The sequence below is a fragment of the Erpetoichthys calabaricus genome, chromosome 5 (genome assembly GCF_900747795.2).
Source record: "Erpetoichthys calabaricus chromosome 5, fErpCal1.3, whole genome shotgun sequence".
In the NCBI taxonomy this organism is placed as follows: Eukaryota; Metazoa; Chordata; class Cladistia; order Polypteriformes; family Polypteridae; genus Erpetoichthys; species Erpetoichthys calabaricus.
In genome coordinates this window covers 43,961,792-43,985,870 of record NC_041398.2, presented here as the reverse complement: position 1 = coordinate 43,985,870, position 24,079 = coordinate 43,961,792, and the positions used below count along the sequence as shown (strand labels likewise).

At 36.9% G+C, this 24,079-nt stretch overlaps 1 protein-coding gene across 1 annotated transcript in view; it reads left to right on the top strand.

Moving 5' to 3' along the window:
- The window catches only part of m1ap (meiosis 1 associated protein), a 140,148-nt gene that overhangs the window by 85,551 nt on the left and 30,518 nt on the right, over positions 1 to 24,079 (top strand). The window contains exons 5-6 of the mRNA XM_028803049.2: positions 19,289 to 19,450; positions 23,744 to 23,900. Coding sequence (XP_028658882.2) covers positions 19,289 to 19,450; positions 23,744 to 23,900 — 319 coding nt within the window. The remainder of the gene's footprint in view (positions 1 to 19,288; positions 19,451 to 23,743; positions 23,901 to 24,079) is intronic.

Below are 24,079 nucleotides of genomic sequence, written 5' to 3'. Positions count from 1 at the left end.
TGAGTGTTATCAGACTGGAAAGTGTTTAGAGTGTTTTAGCATTCCCCCCACCAAACCCCCCCCCCCCCCAAACTCTTTGCGGATTTCAAGAAAACCTCTGAACATAGCAGTGACTTACTAAAGACTATGTTATCTGCAGGCTTTTGAGTGGAGTTTTGGCCCATGTCGGGAAACCTGCTAAAATAATGCCCCAGAACACACAGCAGCTTTGGCTTGACTCCATTGTCAAATCTGCAATTTTCACTTAATGTGCTCAAAATGACCCACAGTCATAAAATTGGTGTGGTTTCCTAAACTTGACCAAAAACAGGAAGTACAAAGGAAAGCGTAACATTTGAGGGTTGACATAGAAAATTAGAGAGTATAAATAGTTCCACTTGCTATTATATACATTGTGTCTCACTGCTGTGTAAGAATTTGTGTTGATAACTTCAGGTTAATAAACCCTATATGTTGTGATTGGAGGATAAATGCAAGGGAGAAAGTGGGTTACACATTTTAACATTTTTTTTCTTAGATTTTCACACTTAAATTATTACATTTATGACATAACTAAAAAGTAATCTGTCTGTGTACACCCAGAAAAATGTTTAAAATCGTCAAAATCGATGTGTTTAATAATAATAATAATAATAATAATACATTTTATTTATATAGCACCTTTCCCATGCTCAAGGCACTTACAGAATATAATAAAGAACGGCAGAATATACAGTATATAGCATTGTACAAACCAGATAAATAAATAAAGAAGATTAAGACAGTAAATTCTGTTTGTATATCCATAAAACCCAAAGGGAGTGATTATATGAAGAACAAACAAAGCAATGGAAAACATACTTTCCACTGGACCATGCTACTCAGACCTTTAGACAAGGTTGTCTGGTTGAGTTTTGGAATGTTGGAAAACAGAGAATCCACCTTAACAAACACTTTTTCCTCTCACCCTCCTGTCTCTGGTCCTAAATCTTGACCGTACCTCCTTCTGTAAGTGCACTATTGCACAGTTCAACCCCATGTTACAAGTTCAACTGTAATACAGATGTCGCCATTCAGCATACACAGGGAAGCACAGTATGGTATGTGGTGCATGGGCTAAAGGAGTTTAAAGTATTTCAGAAATTTTCAGTAATGTCATAGTAGTATTGTCATGCATACAGAATATGGTAAAATTTTAACTTGCATATAGAAAAATAATTTCAGGGAAAAAATTATTTCCTCATCTATCTATTTTCTAATTTGAATTTCCACTTCAGTGCTACAGTGATATAATCCCATCAAGTCTGAGAAAGAGTATTAAACATATCAGTGGTATGAAGGCCAGAAGCCTGCTATTTGAATTTGGGACTAGGCTACCTATCGTGCGGCCTATCTAATGTGCCCAGACCTGTTAAATGGGTAGGTTTGTTTTTTTGTTTTTCTCTGAGGCCTTTACCCATTTTTGGTCTTAGCATGTGAAAGGAATAACATAAACCTTATACTGCACATAGAATTAAAACCAAAGTGTATTGACAACAGTTTGTTAAATACCATTCAGAGTTCCCTTGCAGAAAGTGGCTGGTATGGAATCCATGCTGAAAAGAGGACTCCTTTAATTTTTCAAATTACATTAGGTAATTCATTAGTAGCATTATTAATAGCTTCAGTTTTAAATGACAATTTGAATGTTTTTTGCAATTTTAAAAAGAGGTAATGAATCTCCTCTATAACAGAAAGTAACTTTTTAAAGGGACTACCCGGCTAAAACTATAACAATACTTATTACAGTACAATACATTAAAAATTAAAAATTCAGACTTGATTGCCTTTTGTTAAAGAGTAACAATTACCTACCTATTAAGCAAAACAACAGTTTGTTTGAGATGTTCACATCTCCATTACAAAAGGTGTCTGAGAAAGTCCCAACATGGGAGTCAGAGCATGATACAAACATGGTGAAGCCCTAAGCTATGGGAAATTGTAGCACCCCTATTTGACAATTGCTAACAAAGAATGAGCTTTTATAACAACTGAAGAATAATGCCAAGATGCATAACAGACCCATGCAGGGTTGGGAAAGATTGCTTCATTAGAACTTTAAAAATATTCTGATTACTCGGTTCCAAGACATTTATTGATCGGAAAATAATGCTGCAAATTTGTTTCCATCCGTCTATTCCATTTTCCAACCAGCTGAATCCGAACACAGGGTCACGGGGGTCTGCTGGAGCCAATCCCAGCTAACACAGGGCACAAGGCAGGAACCAATCCCGGGCAGGGTGCCAACCCACTGCAGGACACACACAAACACACCCACACACCAAGCACACACTAGGGCCAATTTAGAATCGCTAATCCACCTAACCTGCATGTCATTGGACTGTGGGAGAAAACCGGAGCGCCCGGAGGAAACCCATGCAGACACGGGGAGAACATGCAAACTCCACGCAGGGAGGACCCGGGAAGCGAACCCAGGTCCCCCAACTGCGAGGTAGCAGTGCTACCCACTGCGCCACCGTGCCGCCCAATTTGTTTCCTGTTTCTGAATATATTTGCTATAGGTAAAACAGTATTGTATACCTGTCGTGAACTTTAACATGACTAACTGATAAAATGTAAGAAATTAGTTTACTTCATTTTCTTTCTGCTTTTTAAAGTCATAAGTAATGTTAATAAGCTTTCATTTCTAGTGCATTTTGCAAGTCACAGATGGGAAAATTGATTTGCAAATTAGAGTCCCAATCTGCGTAAATGAGTTCCCTTCTGTTTTGAAATGGGGGAAAAAAGTACTATAGAAGACTGGCTGTAAGCTTAATCGGTTTTGATCAGTTTAAATCAGGCAGTTTCAACAGTACACATAATATACAGGGAAAACTGAATTCTATAACATGGTCCAAACTTCAAAAATAAACCATCTCCCTATTTTAAAGCGATAATGATACCAGGTAAGAAAAAAACGAGACTACAAAATTTCAGTTTCTTAATAGAATTTAAAACTGTTCATTCATTCAATATATTTGCTTATATAGTAAACAGGGAAAAATGAGTTCCACAATGTAGCTATATCTGTGGAAATGGCTTTGTTCCCAGACTGGAATATACAGTGTTCCAAGCAAACAAACTAATGATACTTGTTAAATATTTAATACTAAGTAATTGTTTTAAGTTTCTCGCAGGACAACAGGGTCTTTTCTAACAATAGCAAACAATATAGCATGTGTAGCATGTGTGTTTGCAAAGTGCTAATCTGGATAATTAAAAAAAAAGCATAGAAAAAACCTATTATTTTTAATTTCTAATTAATGATAAACCAAAATTAAATAAAATAAATGAGTTAAAAGTAAAATTTTGAAAATACCTTGACATTTTAAAAAATGTTTCTCTGAATAAATAAAGATGAAATAAGACTGTCATAAACAGTACACCAAATTCATTTCTATTTTGAGGCACACCTACAGCCATTCTGTTATATATTATTGGTACACTTTTCTGTTTCATGGGAAATGCTAATTTGTAATTTCAAATTATCATGTAGTAAAAGTGTTTTGCTAAGTTTTACTTTTTAAATTGTTATTTAAAAAAAAAAACAGTACTGAGAGATGAGACTACATAGTATGGACAAATGGGCAAGTCAGGTAATGGTGCAATGCATTGCAAAGTTGGTGTGAAACATCTCTCCACAAAAAAGTTTTGAATGGGTCACTATCTAAACTTGAAGTTACAATGTAATTAAAATGCTTGCATCAAGTCAATTTAATGTAAAAAAAATGTTGACAGCCTTTTTTGAAAGTACAGTGGAACCTCGGATCACGAACGTCTCGGTACAAGTACAAATCGGTTTACGACCAAAAAGTTCGCCAAACTTTTGCCTCGGTTCACGACCACACACTCGGTATACGAACAAGCCAGGTTCCCTTTCAGTTTGTACATCTTCAGTCTCTCCCTGTGCATTTCCTGTGCAGCGAGCAAGCGAAAGAGCGTGACACACACACACACACAGGCAGCGTGAGAGAGAGACAGACGCACACACACACACAGGCAGCGCGAGAGAGAGACAGACGCACACACACACAGACAGTGCGAGAGAGACACACAGGCGCTCCAGGCTTGCAAAAGAGAGACACACGCACACACACACACACAGGCAGCGTCAGAGAGAGAGAGAGAGAAAGAGACGCGCACACACACAGGCAGCGGGAGAGAGAGCCGCGCACACACACAGGCAGGGCGAGAGAGACAGACGCACACACAGGAGCGCGCTACAGAGACACACAGGCGCTCCAGGCTCGCAAAAGAGAGACACACGCGCACACACACACAGGCGCACGCGTGAGAGAGAGAGAGAGTGAGTGAGTGAGCGAGAGAGGGTGGGATGCATAAGGTAGAGAAGGCTTGTTTTTGTTTTCAGTTCTGTTTACAGTGATTGGTTCGTAGCCTGCATTGTTGCAATGTTACTTTTCTTGGTGGTTTATTAAATTACGGATTTTTCAAATGTTCATTTTTTTCCCCTGTGCTTAAAACTCATTAAAAAAAAGTGTTTTTAGCGAGCGGTTCCTAGCACTATAGCGTGAACTCTTGCAGTGTTACTTTTCTCTGTTGTTCAAGGTTTTCTCAGTGTTATTCAATGTTTTTACATTTAGTTTACTGTTACGCTATGTATTCTATGGTATACTTAACTATATTTGTGCTTAAAAATAAAAAATATATATATTTACATACAGTTCGTACGGTCTGGAACGGATTAATTGTATTTACATACAATCCTATGGGGGAAATTGCTTTGGTTCATGACCAAATCGGTTTACGACCAGAGTTTTGGAATGAATTATGGTCGTGAACCGAGGTTCCACTGTATATATTTAATTTGTTATCCATTTTAATGGCATAGATTTCAAAAAGCCTTAAGTCTTGGAAATGTTTTTGGATTTCCATTATTTACATAATTTAGAGACAGCTAACCACTGACACTGTTTCTCTTAGACACTAGAAGAAAGAGGACCCTTAGCTTAACATGGTGGGCTGATTCTATATCAGTGAATAGTGGTCTTAAATGCCACTCACATATGTTGGTAAATTTGCAGTTTTTCAAAAATAGAAAGATGCTGGAGGATTTAGGAGGGTAAGATGTTCCTCCAATCCGGTAAATGGCAGCAGGGTTGGTATTGATTCTATTCAGTGTCCCCTGCTACCTGCTGGAATGAGTAGGCAGTATGTGGGTTAATGATTTTATCCTTAAGTTCTTTATGTCCCATGCAGAAATTCAAATATTATTTCAGGGCTCACTTTCTGTGTCAGTTGTGCCATAATAATGTTCACTGTAGAAAGTGTTATATTAAAGAAAGGTTACGGTAATAGTTTTAATAAGTTGAAATATAAAGTGCAATATAAATAAAATGTATTATTATTATTAAATAGACTGAGGATGAGTCAACAGAATGTACTTGTGTTACATCATACAAATGATCATCTTCAGAGTATGCAGCAGTGGAGCAAATAAACATGCATACTGTATCCTGCCACTGTTGCACAGAGAATTCCACCTAGTGTGGCAATAGCAAAGTTTTATTATGGAGTAGCAGCTGCATTAAAGAATGATGCAAATAGCGGGAGCCAATTTTTCACTGTTTTGTTTGTAGATGTTTTCAAAATTGATTTTGCCCACCTTAAAATGTCTGAGCATTGTAGAAGTAAATTATGTGTCAAAATAGTCTATATGTGCTTTTATCACAGTAAAATTGGATGTACTGTATTTCAGTATTTATTTTTTACTGAACATTATAAAGCATTTCATTTATAACATATGTTAGCAAGAGTATGAAAGATGAGATGCAGTAAAAAGAGACAGATCATGGGTGTTGGGTGTTTAAAATGTGGCATTTCATCCTAGTGTTTTAACAGTGAGGCAGTTTTGTAAAATAATGACCAAAGTTAATTTGGTCTATGTGGTTGTAGGCATTAGAACGAGAAAGACAGTAGTCACAGCTGCTCAAATAAATGGGATGTTAGTTATAAGAGTGGCAAACGTAGAAGGAGTTATATCTCTTGATTGACCTAGAAGCATGTAGATATTTCACAGGAAGGCATGGAGAATACTGTTGGAGATAGTGAGGCCTAGTCATGTACCTACCAATATTCTCACCAGATTAAACAGAAAGAAAATGTTAACAATGGTGATGACTTTTCAAACCTTTTTAAAAGTTGATTGTGTCTTTATATTGAGAGCAGTGGTGCAATAAGGTTATATACTTTCTGTTTGTCTGTTTAAAGACAAGGGGTTCCAGGGTTTAATTCATTGAAGCAATTAATTTAAGGCACAATGAAATACACATTGTGAGGTTTCAAGTTCAACTGTATTGTCATGTGCACATGATATAATTAACTTTCTTGCATGTCTCCTCAGAACAGTGACAGTGATACATTATCAACAGAAGACGTACATAAAGAAGCACAGCATGCATAGAGTGCAATATATATGTATATAGCTTAAATAGCTGTGTTACCTGTGTCACAGGAGGCTGGGATCCTTACCCAGCCGGGACGCCTGGAAGGACCGGGAGGTGGCATTTATGTTTTCCGAGCCACGAGGGGGCAACCGCCCTGGATCGGGAGAGGACCACGGGAGAGGAGCAAGGAGGTTCCAACCCGTTGGGACCCGTGGCCACCGCCAGGGGGCGCCTCAAGCCTCATGGATCCTGGGAAACATTTACTTCCACCACACCTGGGAAGATGGAGGAAGATCCTTCCAGGGATGCCCGGAGTGCTTCCGGTGCAAAGGGCAGCACTTCTGCCACACCAGGAAGTGCTGCCGGAAGAACGTCACAAGGCACCTGGAGCACATCCGGGTAGAAATAAAAGGGGCCGCCTTCCTACAATCTAGGAGCTGGAGTCGGGAGTGGGAGCAGGACAAAGCTCCCGTGAGGAGAGGAAAGGCGGCCACGGACATTGAGTTTAAAGAAAGGCCCGGAAGAGGGGTGATTGGTGCTAGGAGCACTGTGTGCTGTGTGGGACTTGATTTGTGATTGAATAAACGTGTGCTTTTTATATAAAGATGTGGTCTCCATCTGGTGATGTCCGGGAATTGAAACTAGTAATCATTAGGAATAATGGGTATTTTGGACATACATATAATTTCCCTGTAGCACTTACTGTAAAATGGTAGTGTCAATCCGATTTGAGTGCAATGCTTTGATCTATAATCTTGCATCATTACAAATGTTTGTAATTTAAAGTGTTTTTTATTAGTCCCCAAGTGCTTTTGCCTGAACCTTGGTATTAGTGTTTGAGAGAGAAATATCTCTATAACTTCCAAAGTTGTGGAGTTTTCTAGTTTAAGAAGCCAATTGCAATGTTTTTGTTAACAACATAGGGCTTCTAGAACTATCAAAAGAATCAATGATGATTCTCTTACACGCTTCTTTCTTTTTTTTTTATTTATAAATCTGCTTATTGTCATCAAAGACAATATTTTTCAGTCGTCAAAAATTTTAAATTTGCAATAATTACAGACAAAGCTTTTTCATTGTACTGGATATTTGATTTTGGAGTGCTGTAATATAATTTTTGTTAAAAAATGTATATTGTTTGATTATACTTAGAATCTAATGAATATAATAATTTCCATAATAAATCATAATTATTTTGTTAATGAGTTTTGTAAGCAGCATATGCTATACATACAGTATCCCTCATCAGAAGTTTTGATGTCAGGTCTGTCAATACATTCACTTCATTTGTTGCTTTCACTAATGTGTAGAGTTAGGTACCTGGCCTTTCATTTGTGCCTTGGGAGCCTTCTCCTGGAAAGCATATGAAATGTCTGGAATAGAGTTAGTCTAACTAAAGAACTTTATTTGTGATGACGCAGGTTTAACAAAGTCATCATATAAAAGTAAGAGTGGCTTACTACTGATATAATAAATGGAGCATGATTAAGGATTACAATAGCTTCATAATTTCAAGGCTGCATAACTGACAGTATACTATTCCCAATAAAGAAATAATTAGTTTATGGTGCACAAAAAATAAAAAATTAGTTTTAATCATGAGTGAAAAAATATCCATGCATTAATTATTTTGTGAATTCTTTTAATGTGCTGAATTACCAGGGTCGTTTTGAAAAGTGTTATTTTTGAGGAAGAGTAATGCTCAAGTGGGATAAGAATGCATTTGGTTCTGGCCTAGCATATTGAGGAGGAAAAAAAAAAAGTTTGACATAATCTTTTCCTGCCAATATTGACTGTGTGAATTAACTAAAATAAAATTAGTTTAATGTACTCTATCTTTGCACAATTAATTCCAGTTTAAGATGCTGCTATATTATTTGGCACATTGTAATAGGAAATGACTAATGTACCAATATCTACTACATGTGGTGTGAAAGTGAGAGTGCTGCATTTGTCCCTCAAGTGCAAATGGGTTTCTAGTAAAAATAAAAGGAATATTGACTTTGTTTATAGAAATGAGTTTACTTGGTCCTTTATTAATACAGCCATCAAAGTCCCTTAATTTTTGGTATTTTTACATTTAATATAGTGAGTGAGAGACACTGTTGTGCCTCCCTAACCAGAAAAGTGCACCAAATTCACACTTTTACAAGATATAGTGGACCACACATTGTCTGATTTTAGACTATCAGGGTGGAGGGAAGTGCTTTACTTTGCTTCAAGAACCAAAAATTATTTCAGTCACTTTACCTCTATACCAGACAACTCCTTTTCTCAACTTGCCTTTTAACTTCAAGCTCAATAGGCAGTTAGCAAAGAGCAGCGTTTAACTCCATTCTACAGTTACTTCTGAGGCCACCCTTGGAATTACTTCTTTAATCAGAAATATCCTCTTACAGTACAGCAGACCTCCTGGAAGACTAGTTGGAGATATCCCTGCATTCTTGAGTTCCCACTTCATGTCACAATTGATGGCTAGAACACTGCCTTGCCTTAGTAGTATGTATTTTATGGAAATCTCCTAGTCTTCTGTTGATGATTCTTGACGTCTCCATTATTTAATTTCGCACAAAGTAATTTTCTTCCTTTGAGTAAGATGTGGTGCACCGCATCCTGGGAACTATTTTCTCACCGAAAGAGTTTTTTTGTTTGCCAATTTTGCCAGTCATTTTTACATTTCATTTGATTTTAGGTCTTTAAAAAAGTCTCTGACTGTTTACCTCATTGCATTTTGTGGATTGGGGTTACAGCACTATAGGGTTCTGAGGCTATCACCTCATTAGATTAACCAAATAAGGGACGCAGTGGTTTTGTAGACATTGTACTGGTCCATGGTGGTGAAATAGGAATTAAGGCATTACATGAAGCTATCTAATTACTGGTCAGTTTTATCTCCATGCTTCATTATTGGGCACTGGATAGTAAAGTTAAGAATGTGATTGTGAGTGCAAAATAATGTTCTTGTGCAGGGTTTCTGGTCACTCCATGACAGAGTAAAGAGCTCAGTAATGTAGGAGACCCTTGGAGTAGATCTGCTCATTTTTTGGGTTGAGAAGAGACAGTTGAGGTAGTTTGAGCATACAGTTAGTATTCTTCTCCTTGTGCCTCTCTCCCATGTAAGGTGTTCAAGGCACATCCCGCTAGAAGAGGAGGCAGACTAACAACAAACTGAAGGTATAATATCTCACAGTTAGACAGAGGAGCATCTGAGAATTCCCAGGAGTGATTTGCAGAAGATGCTGTGGCCTTGTCAGTCTAGCTCTGTGGTTTGTTTCTGCATCTCCCATAAGTGGGGACAAAAATGTGGATGATGTTTAAACTGGAATAGCCCAGGTCAGTTTGCTGCCAAATATACTGTACACTGCGCATGTATAAATAATTTGTCGCTAAACATTTTCAAAGATAAGATGTAGAGGACAGGAAGATATGGAACAAGATGATCTGTTGTGGCAACCCTTAACGGGAGCAACCGAAAGAAGAAGATGATGGAATTATGTTGTAGTGGCAAGAAACATGTTCTTGACTTTGTTGTAAAAGCAGAAGCCTATGAAACAACTTTGCTATTAGTCAGAATTTCTAATATTTAGGTTATTTTTCTCCCTGCCTTATTAAAAGTCTAGATAACTGAATAGAGAGGTGTTGTTTGCTCTTTGGCCAGTCGCCACTTTATTGGGAATCCTGTAACACTTTTCATAAAAATAAGTTAATATTATACAGATTATGTAATATGTGGAACCTATAAACTGCTAGCACCCTGTCCATGATGCTTTTTGTGTTTTTATTACCCTAACCTTGAATTGGAACAAGTAGATTCAGGAAATGAATAAATGCAATAAATATTAATGTTTTACTTTTTCTATATTTTTTTAAAAGCATACTTTTAAAGGAAGGAACAGGATTTATTTCTTAATTTTGCAGTTCTTTCTGTCCTTAGCCACTTCTAATATATTTGTAATATTGGTGTGTCTTTATTTAGTCTCCTACACACTTAACAAAAAAAAAGTAGAAACTGACTGCCTTAGTTGTCTAGTTGAAGTAATCATCTTTGTAATATGTGAAAACCAAATGAAAAGAGAAAAAGATCTTTTCATTGTTGGCCTTGTCATTTTCCTTTATACTGTAAATGTTTTCAGGGCACTGTCTGTACATGCGAAGGCTGGTGATTATGTAAAATGAGAGCTTTACAAAAACTTTCAAAAGACTGCATACAATTATAAATCGTAGGTAATATATGTAGTACATTGTAATAATGAAACAAGTGAAACCCAAGAACACTCACAACTTATTTGTTTATCCGTCCATCTATCCATCAACCCTTTACTCTTTAATTCAGCTCAGGTTTCCAGAGACTGGATCTCTTCCTGACAGTCCACCAACAGGCACAGTCACACACACCATCCACAATCACTGACATCTTGACCAGTTTAAATTTGCCAGTGAACTTGACAGTCTTCTGACATGGACGGGCAGCCTGTTTAGACATCAGTAGGAATGACCTGCAAACACCACACAGACAGTGCCGAGAGCCACAAGGCACCAGTACCAACTAATCAGTACCAGCATATCTTCCTGCCTTATTTCAAAGTTATATTATAAAAGTGTGCTCTGTTTTTTATTCTTTAACAACAGACATAGAAAATACTTGGTGGATCTTACTGGAACCAAAAATGTTTAGTGAATGTACAGTATTAATAGCTTATATCATTATGTACAGATATTCAAAGTCATGTAATTTTTGAAAATGATCAGTTAAGTGCTTATTTCAGGTCACTCAAATAAAGATCATAATTTATAAAGACTTGATCGGTTTTTCAACTTCAGTTGTGATTGTGATAAAAAGCTTTACAGCATCCTCCATGAAAATAAGCCCCGAGACCCTTTTGAATTATTAAGGTTGTTAGACAACTCCACTCTTAAAGAAAATGATGCTTGAGTGCCCTCTGTTGAGTAATGCCTTTCTTTACAACATCTGCAGGCCTATATTCAAATGATATATTGTATATGAGCTTTTAGTATAGACCTATTTAGGCGAGCTTTAAACAGTGGTTATGCTTTGACTATATGTCATTGTGAAAAGTCTATTTACCTGATGTTTTGCCTTAATAATCTAAAAATATATTATGAAAGAGTCTTTGGAAATTATTACGATAGAGCTGTGAAATATTGACATATTTAAACATTCATCCTTATATTCATCCATCCAGTTTCCAACCCGCTGAATCCGAACACAGGGTCACGGGGGTCTGCTGGAGCCAATCCCAGCCAACACAGGGCACAAGGCAGGGAACCAATCCTGGGCAGGGTGCCAACCCACCGCAGTCCTTACATTCATCCATCCATTTATTCATTTATTGTTTAAACCAGCATGTTCCAACACAGAGTAGGGAAGTTTGAGCCTGTTACAGCAGTGTTTGGCACAGAGCAGGATTCAAACTGTGCTTGATCAACCATTCATTACAAGTCAGTCATTGTCACTTATCAAGTCAGTGTTTTTTATCAGCTTAACCTACATATCATTGAATGTGAAAGGAAAAAAAAAGTATCTAGAAAACAGAAACCCAGACAGTGCCTCTGCTGAATTTAAACCCAGGACTAACTGCTGTGGTGTTATGCCACCCCATATTTAAGCAACATAAACATAAGAGGATAACAAGATGCAACAAATGCTAAATCCAGTGGCTTTTTCCTGTGTCGAGATGTCATTTTAAGTTAGATGTTAAATACAATATGTGGAAATATAAAAACTGGCCATACATTGATGCAATGTGAGCAAATGTATTGTGCCAAAAGTACTTATTTTCATCACTGTTACAGCCACAATTCTTGAAGGGGAGAAAAAAAAACTTTGGTATAGACCACTCTTTTTCACTGTGAAAATGCATACATTGCCAATGTGGGAGAGCATGTCTTAGTTTGAGCTTTACCCAGGCATGAGGTAGAATGAATTCTTATTTTTTAATGAAAGAAAGGTTAATCTCTAGTAGCCACATGTCATTGTTATAATCATTGAAATGTTTGTTGTCATTACATAAAGCCTTCCTTACATAAATCTTAAAAAGTTAGACAAATATAGTAGTAGTAGTATTCTCATGTGAACATACTATTTTCTTTATCAAAAACACAAGTCACATGAAGGAATAAGATAGCCACAAATGATACAACACTTTAAATGATTTCTAAAGTATTTTCAGCAAAAATGGAGACTTTATAAAATTAAATATTTGTTGCCCATTTTTAAGACAAGTGCAAGTACATTTCCCCCAGGATTGCTTATCACCGAGAAACACATCTAAATGTTTGCTTTCCCTATCCTGAAATCAATGTCTTTGCCATGTTCTTCCCATAAACGACTAGTACCACAGTATATAAAATATGTTTTGAAGAGAGTACACCGTAACTGAGATAGTTATTGTGTGCATTTGTTTACTTTTGCAAGGTGCTCCTATTCTTATTCCAGCATTCTGTATGTTGATTGACTACAAAAATGACCCTGACCGTATGCAATTTGGAATTGGTTTGAAATAGATGGGTGACACCAAAACCTCGATTCAGAAGTCTGCTGTCTCGTGTTATGGTTCTGAAAGACGGAACCATGACACCACCCAAAACACACACCCTGCCACCGCTTTAGCTACAGCCAGTTTGGTTCTCATTACTTTGCAAAATTCATTTCAATTAGCACTATAACACATGCAGATCATAAAATTATAATTCTATATAATGTTTGAGCAAGATGTATATTTTGTAAATAGTCAATCCTGAGCTTTCTCAGAGATTATGTTCTTTGAAAATGACGTGACAGAAGTCGCAAATGGTTAATACATTGAACCTATGGGAAATAGGGGATTTGGTTCCACCGACCAATAAAAAATGTACTATTCTGTTCGAGATTGCTCATAGAATTCTTTATAACAAAGCACTATTTTGGCAAAATGCATTTTTCATAACACCATGGAATAACACATAAAATGCTGTACAGAAAAATTAAACTGGTAACATGCAAAAACATTTTTTCACACTAGTCATTTCCTAGAATTATGTGATCTTTTCTGCTAACATCTTAACAAAAAACAAAAAAAATTACTTGCTGCTGTTAGAAGACCTTGAGACCAGTGAGGTCTCGACATCACCTGTCCTGCAAGGCTGGCGGATAGCGCTGGAGTTCGTGAAGGATTGGCCAGCTTCAAATAATCTGTCAGCTATGCCTTCTTCATGCACTGCTTGATCCTTAAAGGATTCGGTGTATGGGTGCATAGCACAGGCGAGTTGATTGATGTTCAGCCTCTCGCCAGCTGGTCATTTCGTTAACTTGGTAACAATAACACCAGACTCACAGCCTTCATTATATAAGGGTCTGAACTTTTTATTACAGTGGTACAAAGTTTATCTAACACCTTTATTTTCTCACTAAGCCAAATCACTGACTGCATGTTTGGGTTTAAAGCCTGAAGCTACTCTTTTGGGGCATAATTGAAACACAAAACTTGATTTTTTTTTTTTAAGCAAAACCATGAAAATCTTCAATGAATGCATGGGGAGCTCCTTCCTCTATAAAGGTAGGGTGAACAAGTCAAGTATTGTATCTAGGCCCATAGTCAAAATGTCGATCAAACCTTGAAATCAATGACGTTTCACAAGCTGGGCTTGTCCAAAAATCTGTAATAGAGCATGCACTTCCCTTGGGATCAGTGCAAAGTCCAAATGCCTTTCTCTTAAAAAAAAAAGTTATTACCGTTCCCCAAACTTTTTTGCAAAATTCATTGCTTTAAAATAAATAGGTTGGACCTGCCATGCAACAGGGAGCTTCATCACAATCATGGCGCACTACTGTACATTACTGAAAACTGGGTTGCAATCCCTGTTCTCCTTACAGGGAGCTTTCTGTGAAAGTCACACAAGTGACAAGCTGTAGCTGAGTGAAAAATTGAGAGACCAAACGCCACCATTCCCTTGATAACAGATGACACGAAGAGCTTTGTGAAAGCAGTTGAAGTAGCTGGATTTTAACCACACATTTGATGTGTTGCACATACTGTCCAGTTAACCTGGCATAATAGGAATGGGTGTTAATCAGATAGCCCGGTTTTTAGACAAAGGGAGAAAAGTGGTCAGTTTTTTCCAACGTAGCACTACTGCTGCAGCAGTGCTAAAGGAAAAACATGAGATGACATACTTTAGTGCTGCCTTGAACAGGAGGCTGCTGTTTTTTCAGCACTTACAGACATGAGTATTCAAAGGAACTTTAAGGACATTGTTACTCTGTCTGATGAAGATGTAAAAATAGCTGAGTACGTTGTTAAGGCTCTCAAATCACTGTAAACAGTAACATCTCTGTTGAGCACTGAACAGCTGCCAACAGTTTCAGTGATAATACCACTGAAACACAAGATTCTGGCATCCGTGAAGCAAAGTGACTCCAATTCACCAGTTATGAAAGATGACAGTTATGAAATCAGCCATTGTGTTTGACTTTAACAACAGATGCTCCGACTGGTCAGCACTTACTTGGTTTCTTCATGTGAGCACTGAACTTGACCTACATGTTATATCTCTGCCCTTTCCAGGAACATCTGTCCCCATTGAAAAGGTTTTCTTGAGTGCAGGGGACATTGTCACAGCACAGACAGCAAGCCTCTCACCTGAGAATGTGGACATGATGGTGTTCTTGAAGAAAAAATTAATTAATGTATTTCCAAAAAAAATGTGTGGTGAACTGAATGCTCCCACCACTATTTATTTCTGACTTTTTTTTTTTATTTTTTGTTTACTTTGACTGGTCTTAAGAGAGTTATTTATATATTTACTAGGGGGCTTTGCCCCCTGCTCGCTTCGCTCGCCAACCCCCCTGTCTGCGCTATGCGTCAGCAACTTTGCGTCTGCTGCTTGCGTATGTGGATTTCACTTTCACCAAACAACAACATTTTTAATTCTCGTGGATAGGCCTTTTCATTGGGAAGAAACACTACTTTTCCCTGATGGCTACACAAATGAGACATTCTACAAGTCTCTGACTTAAAGTTTAAAGCCAAACAATATCTACATACTTCTGTCATATCACCTGTGTCCATATACTCAATCTCTTTTTGCTTTTACTTTTTCGTCAATATCGCATTGAATTTTGATTCCGTGTTTGGAATTACATCATGACAATACAACGTATAACTGCCCGTGAGTGAATATCGTTTCTTTCTCTCTACACGAACTGTGTCTGACAATAGTATTCACACAAATGAGAAATGATTAAACCGTGTGTGTTTGTTTGCACTAATGCAATCTTTACTATCATTTTTGAGACTTTTGAATTTTCGTACTTCCATTATCTCTAACCTGCTCTGCATGTGTATCGCGCCAACATTTTTGAATTCTTTACAACGTTCTACTTTGTCATCTAGTCTTTGTCTTTTTTTTCCAGCATGATTCCGGGCGTGATTACATCTCTTGGCACAATGTCTCGTCTCGCAGGAAGTGAAAGTGTCTCTCTGAGAAAGTCACGTGTGGTCTCTCTTCCCAAGATCCATCCATCCATCCATTTTCCAACCCGCTGAATCCGAACACAGGGTCACGGGGGTCTGCTGGAGCCAATCCCAGCCAACAAAGGGCACAAGGCAGGAACCAATCCCGGGCAGGGTGCCAACCCACCGCAGGACACACATAAACACACCCACACACCAAGCACACACTAGGGCCAATTTAGAATCGCCAATCCACCTAACCTGCATGTCTTTGGACTGTGGGAGGAAACCAGAGCGCCCGGAGGAAACCCACGTAGACACGGGGAGAACATGCAAACTCCACGCAGGGAGGACCCAGGAAGCAAACCCGGGTCTCCTAACTGCGAGGCAGCAATGCTACCACTGCGCCACCATGCCGCCTCTCTTCCCAAGATTTTTTTATTATAATAGAGAGATTTATTTATGTTTAGATAGTTAATTTATGTTAAGTTAATGTTAATCTACAATATTCTTTGGTAGTGTTCTCTTTAGTGTTTCTAATTGCTGCTGATTTAATAAAACCCAGAATTTTGTTGGTTTTTTTTTTTCCTTTTTTTTTCCTTTTAAAAAAAAAAAACACACACAGAGGTATGAATTGAACTGTGGATCAAAAATCAATGTCTGAACCGAACCATGGATTTGGAGAATTGTTACACACCTAAAGAAATAACAGAAACAATTTTGCTATTAGTCATGCATTGTGATTCAGTTACACTGCCTAAAAAAGTATTCATCCCCTTGGAAGCTTTTACATTTTATTTTTATATAGTACTGAATTATCCTGAATCTTTTGGCTTTTTTGACACTGATTCACAGAAAAAGACTCTTTAATGTCAAAGTGAAAACAAATCCCTGCAAAGTGGTCCAAGTTAATTACAAATATAAAAGAGAATAAGTATACATACCACATACAGCAGCCATTAGTGGTTTTCAAATATTTTAAGAATAATAATAATAGTAATAATAACAAAAAACTTCATAACTTCGTAAACAGACCCACATTGGAATGTGCTGGTTAGTATACAGAGTTGAGTCCTTAACCTCACCCTCTGTGTATCCTTTTTCTGAATCTTCTTAATTTCATTCAGTGTTACATGAGCCAGAATATATCATAACAACATAAGGTACAAGACTTTACACAACTGCAAATACGGGACAAGACTATTGGAGGGCAAATTCTTGCACACCCACATAGGCCTAAATTTTATATCTGGGTATGAGCCTAACTTGCATATCTTTGTATTGTGGGAGGAAACTAGACTATTCACAGAATACGTAGGCCAAGTTAGAAAGAATCTGCATACTAAACACAAACTCTGGATCCATGAGGTGACAGTGTAAAGAATTTCTTTGTTGCTTTTGAGACATATAATGTAATCATGGAATCAAAAGAATATCTTTTTGCTTTTATAGATAAGATACATTAGTAACAAGGATAAGATGCCCAGTTAATGGTAATGCTGACTTTAGACGTGATAAATACCATATTAAGTGGAAAGTTTCTAATGTAATTGTGGACCTAGAAAAGAGAGACAAAATGGATTTTAGTAATTAGATTAACATTCTTTTGTAAGTTGGTGAAAACTATAATCAGAAAAGCAAAATATTTAAAACAATTTATGTGAACATTAAAAAGAAAAACTATTGCTGAGATTCCAATCCTAGTATACATTTTTAAGCTAGATGTAACTTATTAAGTTGATCTTTAAGCTTGTTAATAGTCTAGAGACAAACAATACACACAAAGAATAATGCTTCATATGTAGCAAGTGTTAATAGTTTGTGAGGTTTGTTTTGTGCCTGATGTTTAAAGATTTTAAGGAAATTATTTTAGCCTCATTTTTGATACTCTCAGGAAAACCATGTGTTATTCCTTTACTATCTCTTGATGTTAGCTAATACCCACAAAAATCCTACAGAAGTACTGATTTCTGTGATTGCATTCCAGAATTCTTTTTTGTATATTAGATGTGCCTTTTCTCCAAGTTTTCAGCAAGCTTTAAAGTAATTCTTGCTCAGCTTGTCTTAATCTGAAGAGTTTAAACTCTGTTTTGAACATTAGTTGTTTTTGTACAATGTTGACTCTTCTTCATAACTTCCGCAGTTTGCTCTGGCATGGTGGATATCAGCTTCTGGGCGAAATCCTGATTGATGGTGATCCATTCTTGCATTGTCAGTGGTTGGAATTGATCACAATTTGTGGGTTTCTGCTTGTCCACTCACTTTTTGAGAAATGACCACAGGTTCTCAATGGGATTAAAATCTAGGGAGTTTCCTTGCCACGGGTCCAAAATTTCAATGTTATGATCTCTGAGCTATTTCGTTATCACTTTTGCCATGTGGCATGGTTGATCCATCATGCTGGAAATACACAGATCATCTCCAAATTGCGCCAGAATTGTTGGGAGAAGTTGCTCTTGGAGGACGTTTTGATACCATTCTTTATTCATGGAAGTGTTCTTGGGCAGAATTGTGAGTGGGCCCACTCCCTTGGATGAGAAGCAACCCCACACATGGATTGCCTCAGGAGGCTTCACTGTTGGCACAACACAGGACTCGTGGTAGCAGTTACCTTTTCTTGTCTGGACAGTCAATTTTCCACATGTTCCAAACAGTCGGAAGGAGGATTCAACGGAGAACATAACTTTGCACCAATCTTCTGCTGTATAATCCTTGTACTTTCTACAGAATTTCAGTCTGTCCTTGATGTTTTTTTTTTTTTGGAACAAAGTGACTTCTTTGCTGCCCTTCTTGACACAAGGCCGTTGTCCAAAAGTCTTCACCTCACTGTTTTACTGAAGATGTTTATTTGACACTGTCATTGCTGATTAATCTATGGCAAGGTTTAAAATATAGTTTAAATCTCCCAGTGTAAGTTTAAACCTGTACATATCAGGAGCTAAAGGGAAGTTCAGCAAAAAATTCCCATGTAACAGTATTTCAGCCAGTATTAGTCTAATTTCTTAAATTCTTCATTGATTTGTATCTCAATCTTTGTTTGCCACTTCCTCTACTGTAAGTACTATTCCTATTCTTGTTTTGTTGGTACAAAAAATATTATATATATATATATATAAATATATATAAATATACACAGTATATATATATATCAGAATCTTGTTTTCTTTTTTCTTTGAGTTGTTCCTCTTTAGAATAAGCAGCTTTATTTGATCTTCTTTTTAGTCTATGGTTTAAGACTTCAATAACTGAGGAATTTTGTTTAAAATTTCAGTACACTAGTTCCTTAGGACATATTTTCAAGACTTCTCATTTGGTGATTGGTTCAGATTGGCATTTACATTTACCAATTCTATTGATTGTATTTTTGGCAAATATTGAGATAGTTAATTTTATTTCTTTGTCTTATTTTCACAGTAAGCAGTATCCTAGGGAGTGAAATTGAATTACAGACTCTGGAGAATGATGAACAAACTTTGGAGAGTTTCTTCAAAGCATGGCTACATGACAACAATTCTGACAGGGAGCACCTTCATCTGCTATTACCACCAGCACTCCAAGATGGAAGACATAGTTCAAGTTTGGTATTTTCTACTACTGTGTTTATCCTGTTGAGCAATAAGCTACAAAACATGATTTTAGAAGATTGTTTTTACATCTATTTTAAAGAATATAAAAAAGCCCCAATGTGAGTTACATGATAGTGTTATTTCTCAAAATGATTTGTTTCTGGTTAGTGGTTATCTGTTCAACACATTTCTGTAGAGAGAGAGAGAGAGAGAGAGAGAGAGAGAAAACTTTCTCCCCGAAAGTATTTAATATATTTTATCTTGAACTATATTCTCTTATTTGGTTCTGCTGTTCTGCTGTATTAATCTGCTTTTGACTATGTTGACATTTCATCTACTTTAGTTTACTCTTAAGATTAACATGTATTGAAAGTTGTTGTATTTAATGTTTACAACTTTAAATTTGACTTCCTTTGTGAAACATGTTTATGATGATGAACGTTACTAAAGATACAGTATATAAAATAAGGATTAATTAACATAAAAAATATAAGTTCATTTAACATTCAAAAGAGCAACACACATTTACAAATATAGTACACTTAAAACATGAAATAACAAGCAACAAAATAAATTCTTTCCACATCATAGTAATAAAAGAACTATTTCACAGGAGGTTAGGTGTATTAGGGAAACATACAAGTTATACAGAACATGAAATAGAAAGTTCTCTAAATTCACATTCCTGTGGGAAGAGGTTGACAACTTTATAGCAGCTACAGGGATAATTAAAGAGGTTCTAAGAAGGTTCTGAGTAAATTTTAGAGAGGTAAGTGATGCTTAGAACAATTCTGATAAATAAACTGCCAGGACCAGGTAACATACAATAAGTATTTGGACAGTGACAAAATGTTCAGAAATTTGACTCTCTACACCACCACAATGAATTAGAAGTAAAGCAATCATTATGAGATTGAAATATAGACTTACAGCTTTCATTAAAGTTGTTTACCAAAAATATTATATAAGCCTTTGAGGAATGACAGCCATTTTTCTGCATAGCCCCCCATTTCCAGGGGCTCAAAAGTATTTGGGCATTTGACTGACAAACTATTCCATAGCTAGGTGTGAGTAGGTCCCTCATTGTTTAATTGACTATTAAGCAGGTAAAAGAATTCCAGGTCTGGAATTGATTCCAAGTGTGGAATTTGCTTTTGGAGGCAGAAACTGTGAACTTTTAATGTGAGGTCCAAAGAGCCGCCCTTACAAGTGAAAACAAACCCAACCCAGACAGACGCAGCACACATTTTTTATTTATTTTTTCCTTGGGAAACACATTCCCCAGATTCACACCTGCACAGTATAGTTCACAGCACCAAAATACAGCACAAAACAGTATTTCTTTCTTTTCCTTTCTCTTTCTCTCTGTCCAGCTCCTCCTTCGTGTCCCTTCTTTCTGACTCTGGCCCCTGGAGCAGTGGCAGCTGACTGAAGTGCTCCAGGTGTCCAGTGATCTCCTTCCTGCAGCACTTCCTGTTGGGCTGGAAGTGCTGGAACAAAGGGCTCAGCAGTACCTGCAGCACACCCTGGTGGCGCCCACGGAACTTAACAGGGCTGTGCCAAACTCCCGCCCACGGAACTTAACAGGGCTGTGCCAAACTCCCAACTCCCATGGAACCTTGTGATAGTCCGAGGCACCACTGCAATCCAGGGAGGCTGTCACCTAGTACTCCATGGGAGGTAATGCCCTGAATAAGCTGTCTCCCCCAGTCCTTTTGATGCATAGAGGTGTCCTGGCCAGGTAGTCCCCCAGCCATCTGAGAGAGAGAGAGAGAAAGAGAGAGAGAGATGTACTGTATATGTATATATTTCAGAGAATAGCGACTTGGTTGCTTCTAAGGCTACAGGAGATGAGTTATGAGGAAAGATTTAATGAGCGGAGCCTTTTCAGTTTAAACAAAATGAGATTAAGAGGAGACATGACTGAAGTGTTTACAGTTTTGAAGGAAATTAGTACAGTGGGTGTTATTTTAAAGTGAGTTCATCAAGGACACGGGACACAGTTGGAAACTTGCTAAGGGTACATTTCGCACAAACATTAGGTTTTTCTTCACACAGAGAACGATAAGCACATTTAATAATTTACCAAGTAGTGTGGTAGACAGTTGGACTTTAGGACTTTCAAAACTGGACATGATGTTACAGTATTTTGGAATAATTAAGTGGATGGAACTGGTGAGCTTTGTTCAGCTGAATGGCCTGTTTTGATCTATATTGTTCTAATGTTCTAATATAAGAGATGAAGTTATCTAAAAGTACCAGAATTTATTAATAGCCACTTTATTTGTGACAAGATTTTGGTAGTCTATACCCAGAAATTCAAAAGGTACGCTTATGGTTTTAAAATCTACAGCAGTGGTTCTCAGCATGTGGTATCTGAAGAGATACTTGGTGGTGTGTGAGGTTAATACAGCACTATATATAGTACAGCCCTAATAAATGAACATAGGCTTTGCATTCATCCTGTGATTTTTATGAACATGGCTACAGTTTTGCATCCAACCATCCATCTGTTTTATAACCAATTTAACCAGTTGAAGATTTCTGTGAGTTGATGTCTATGCTGGCTGCACTAGGCACAAGGCAGGCATCATTGGACTGTATGCTAACCTCACAAGTGTCTCTCTACAATGTTACAAAATAAGCTGTTTTACTCCAGAACTGGGTAAGCCATTTATCATGCTTTTGCAATACACATAAATCATATTTTTATTTTTCATCTCAATCCATAATGGGATAAAATGTGACTAATGAAAGCACCATGCAAGATTTTTAAATGGTAGCTGAATATCAAGCCATGGCCGACAGTTTAAAAAACAGAATAAAAAACAGCAGAAAACAGAATAAAAGACTACACAAAACAGTTATTTCCTAAAGAACGGTAGTTAATGAGGGTATTAGCAAACACATTCAGGTTATTTTGGCAGTTAATTTATATCAGAATGAAAAATTGACAACTCTCCAACTCGGCAGTAATCTACACCATTCTGTATTGCAGTACTGAGGACATTAATAAGTGGGTTATTATTGATGAATAAAGTAAATATGGGTGCTAAATTCAGATATTCCTTAAAGTTATTTTTGAGATTAGTTGGTGTTCTTAAGAGCAGAGGACTATAGCTTATGTTGATTGTAGCTCTTCATCATCAATGTAATATCTTGCTTCATGTACAAAAACAAATTGTCTGGTAGTGCCTAGTTTTGCAGGGATAGACATATAATGTACATGTCTGGAGACAACCATTTGTGAGTTTTACTTAAAAGTGGGTGGGAACAATTAGATGGCTCACCTGTCACTTCTGACTCTGTGCTCATTACAACATGTTGCATTCCATGAATGCTGTATTTTGTGTGCATCTTTTGTTGGCCAGTGACCCAGTAGTTAGGATATAGCGGGTTGGATAATGGATGGGTGGATCTTTTGTTGGTACTGCATTACTGTCACTATTTTAAGCAGACTAAATTATAAGAAATTCATTGTATTATGTGAACATGAAAATAAGCTTGACGTTTGAATAAAAAAATCTTAACCTAATCACTGGAAACTCTCACCATAGCAATTGTAGAATTCTAAAGCTGCAGGAAACCATGCCGCAGAAACTCAGAAAAATATTTTTTTCCACTGAAAATGACACAAATACAGTATTTTTTACAGCATTTGTGCAATCTCCAGATTGATCAACACTTGAGAATATTCTTTTTTTGAGAAATGAGTATGTTTGATAAGTTTTAAGACTGTTTTATGTTTCGATGTATGCCCTTTGTGTTCGAAGATGGACAGTGAAGTATTGGGCACAGTTGGACTTCTGCTAACATTACATAATCTCACAAATTCATATGTGGTATATTTTTTTCTGAAATTTACATGAATATACTGTTTTTCAATTCTTTGTTGCCCAATACTCAAGAACTTCTTTTAAAAATGGGACATACTGGGTAAGTTTTAAGCTTTGTTTTCACGTTTGGACCAATACCACATAGGTAAAATTTTAAACTGCAACAAGAATGCATAGTTTTGTTTTTTGCTTTTTTTTAATTTATAAAAAATACTTCACATTATTTGCAATGGCAAATTGTGTTCTTAATATATGCCATAACTTTGAATTGGTAGATAATAAGCTTCTGTTAATCTGGTAAAAAAAAAAAAAAAAGTTACAGTATGTACGATATTAGCTGAATCAGGATAAAAAATATACATTATAGTGTCAGATTATTGTTAAGATGTACTGTAGGTGAAATTTTGAAACATTTACTATGTTTCTTCATTGGGAAATGTTCATCCTATAGGATTTTTTTGTTACAGCATGTCTGAAATGTGACATTCAAGAGCGACTTTTGAGCCCAAGTCTGCTACAAGAAGCCACAGACTTTACTCTAAGAACCGAGCGAATAGGAAATATCTATCAGTCTAATAAAGGATATTTGTTAAGGCAGTCTGTTACACAGCTCAGAATCATCAAGTAAGTGATGTTGCCCAGTATTGTAAGGAATGCTGTTTTCTCAACTCCTTCATAATGTAAAATTTTAAGTTATTTGCCAGATTACTGGAAAACTAGTATCTTCTTCTTCTTTCAGCTGTTCCCATTAGGGGTCGCCACAGCGGATCATCTTCTTCCATACCTTTCTGTCCTTTGCATCT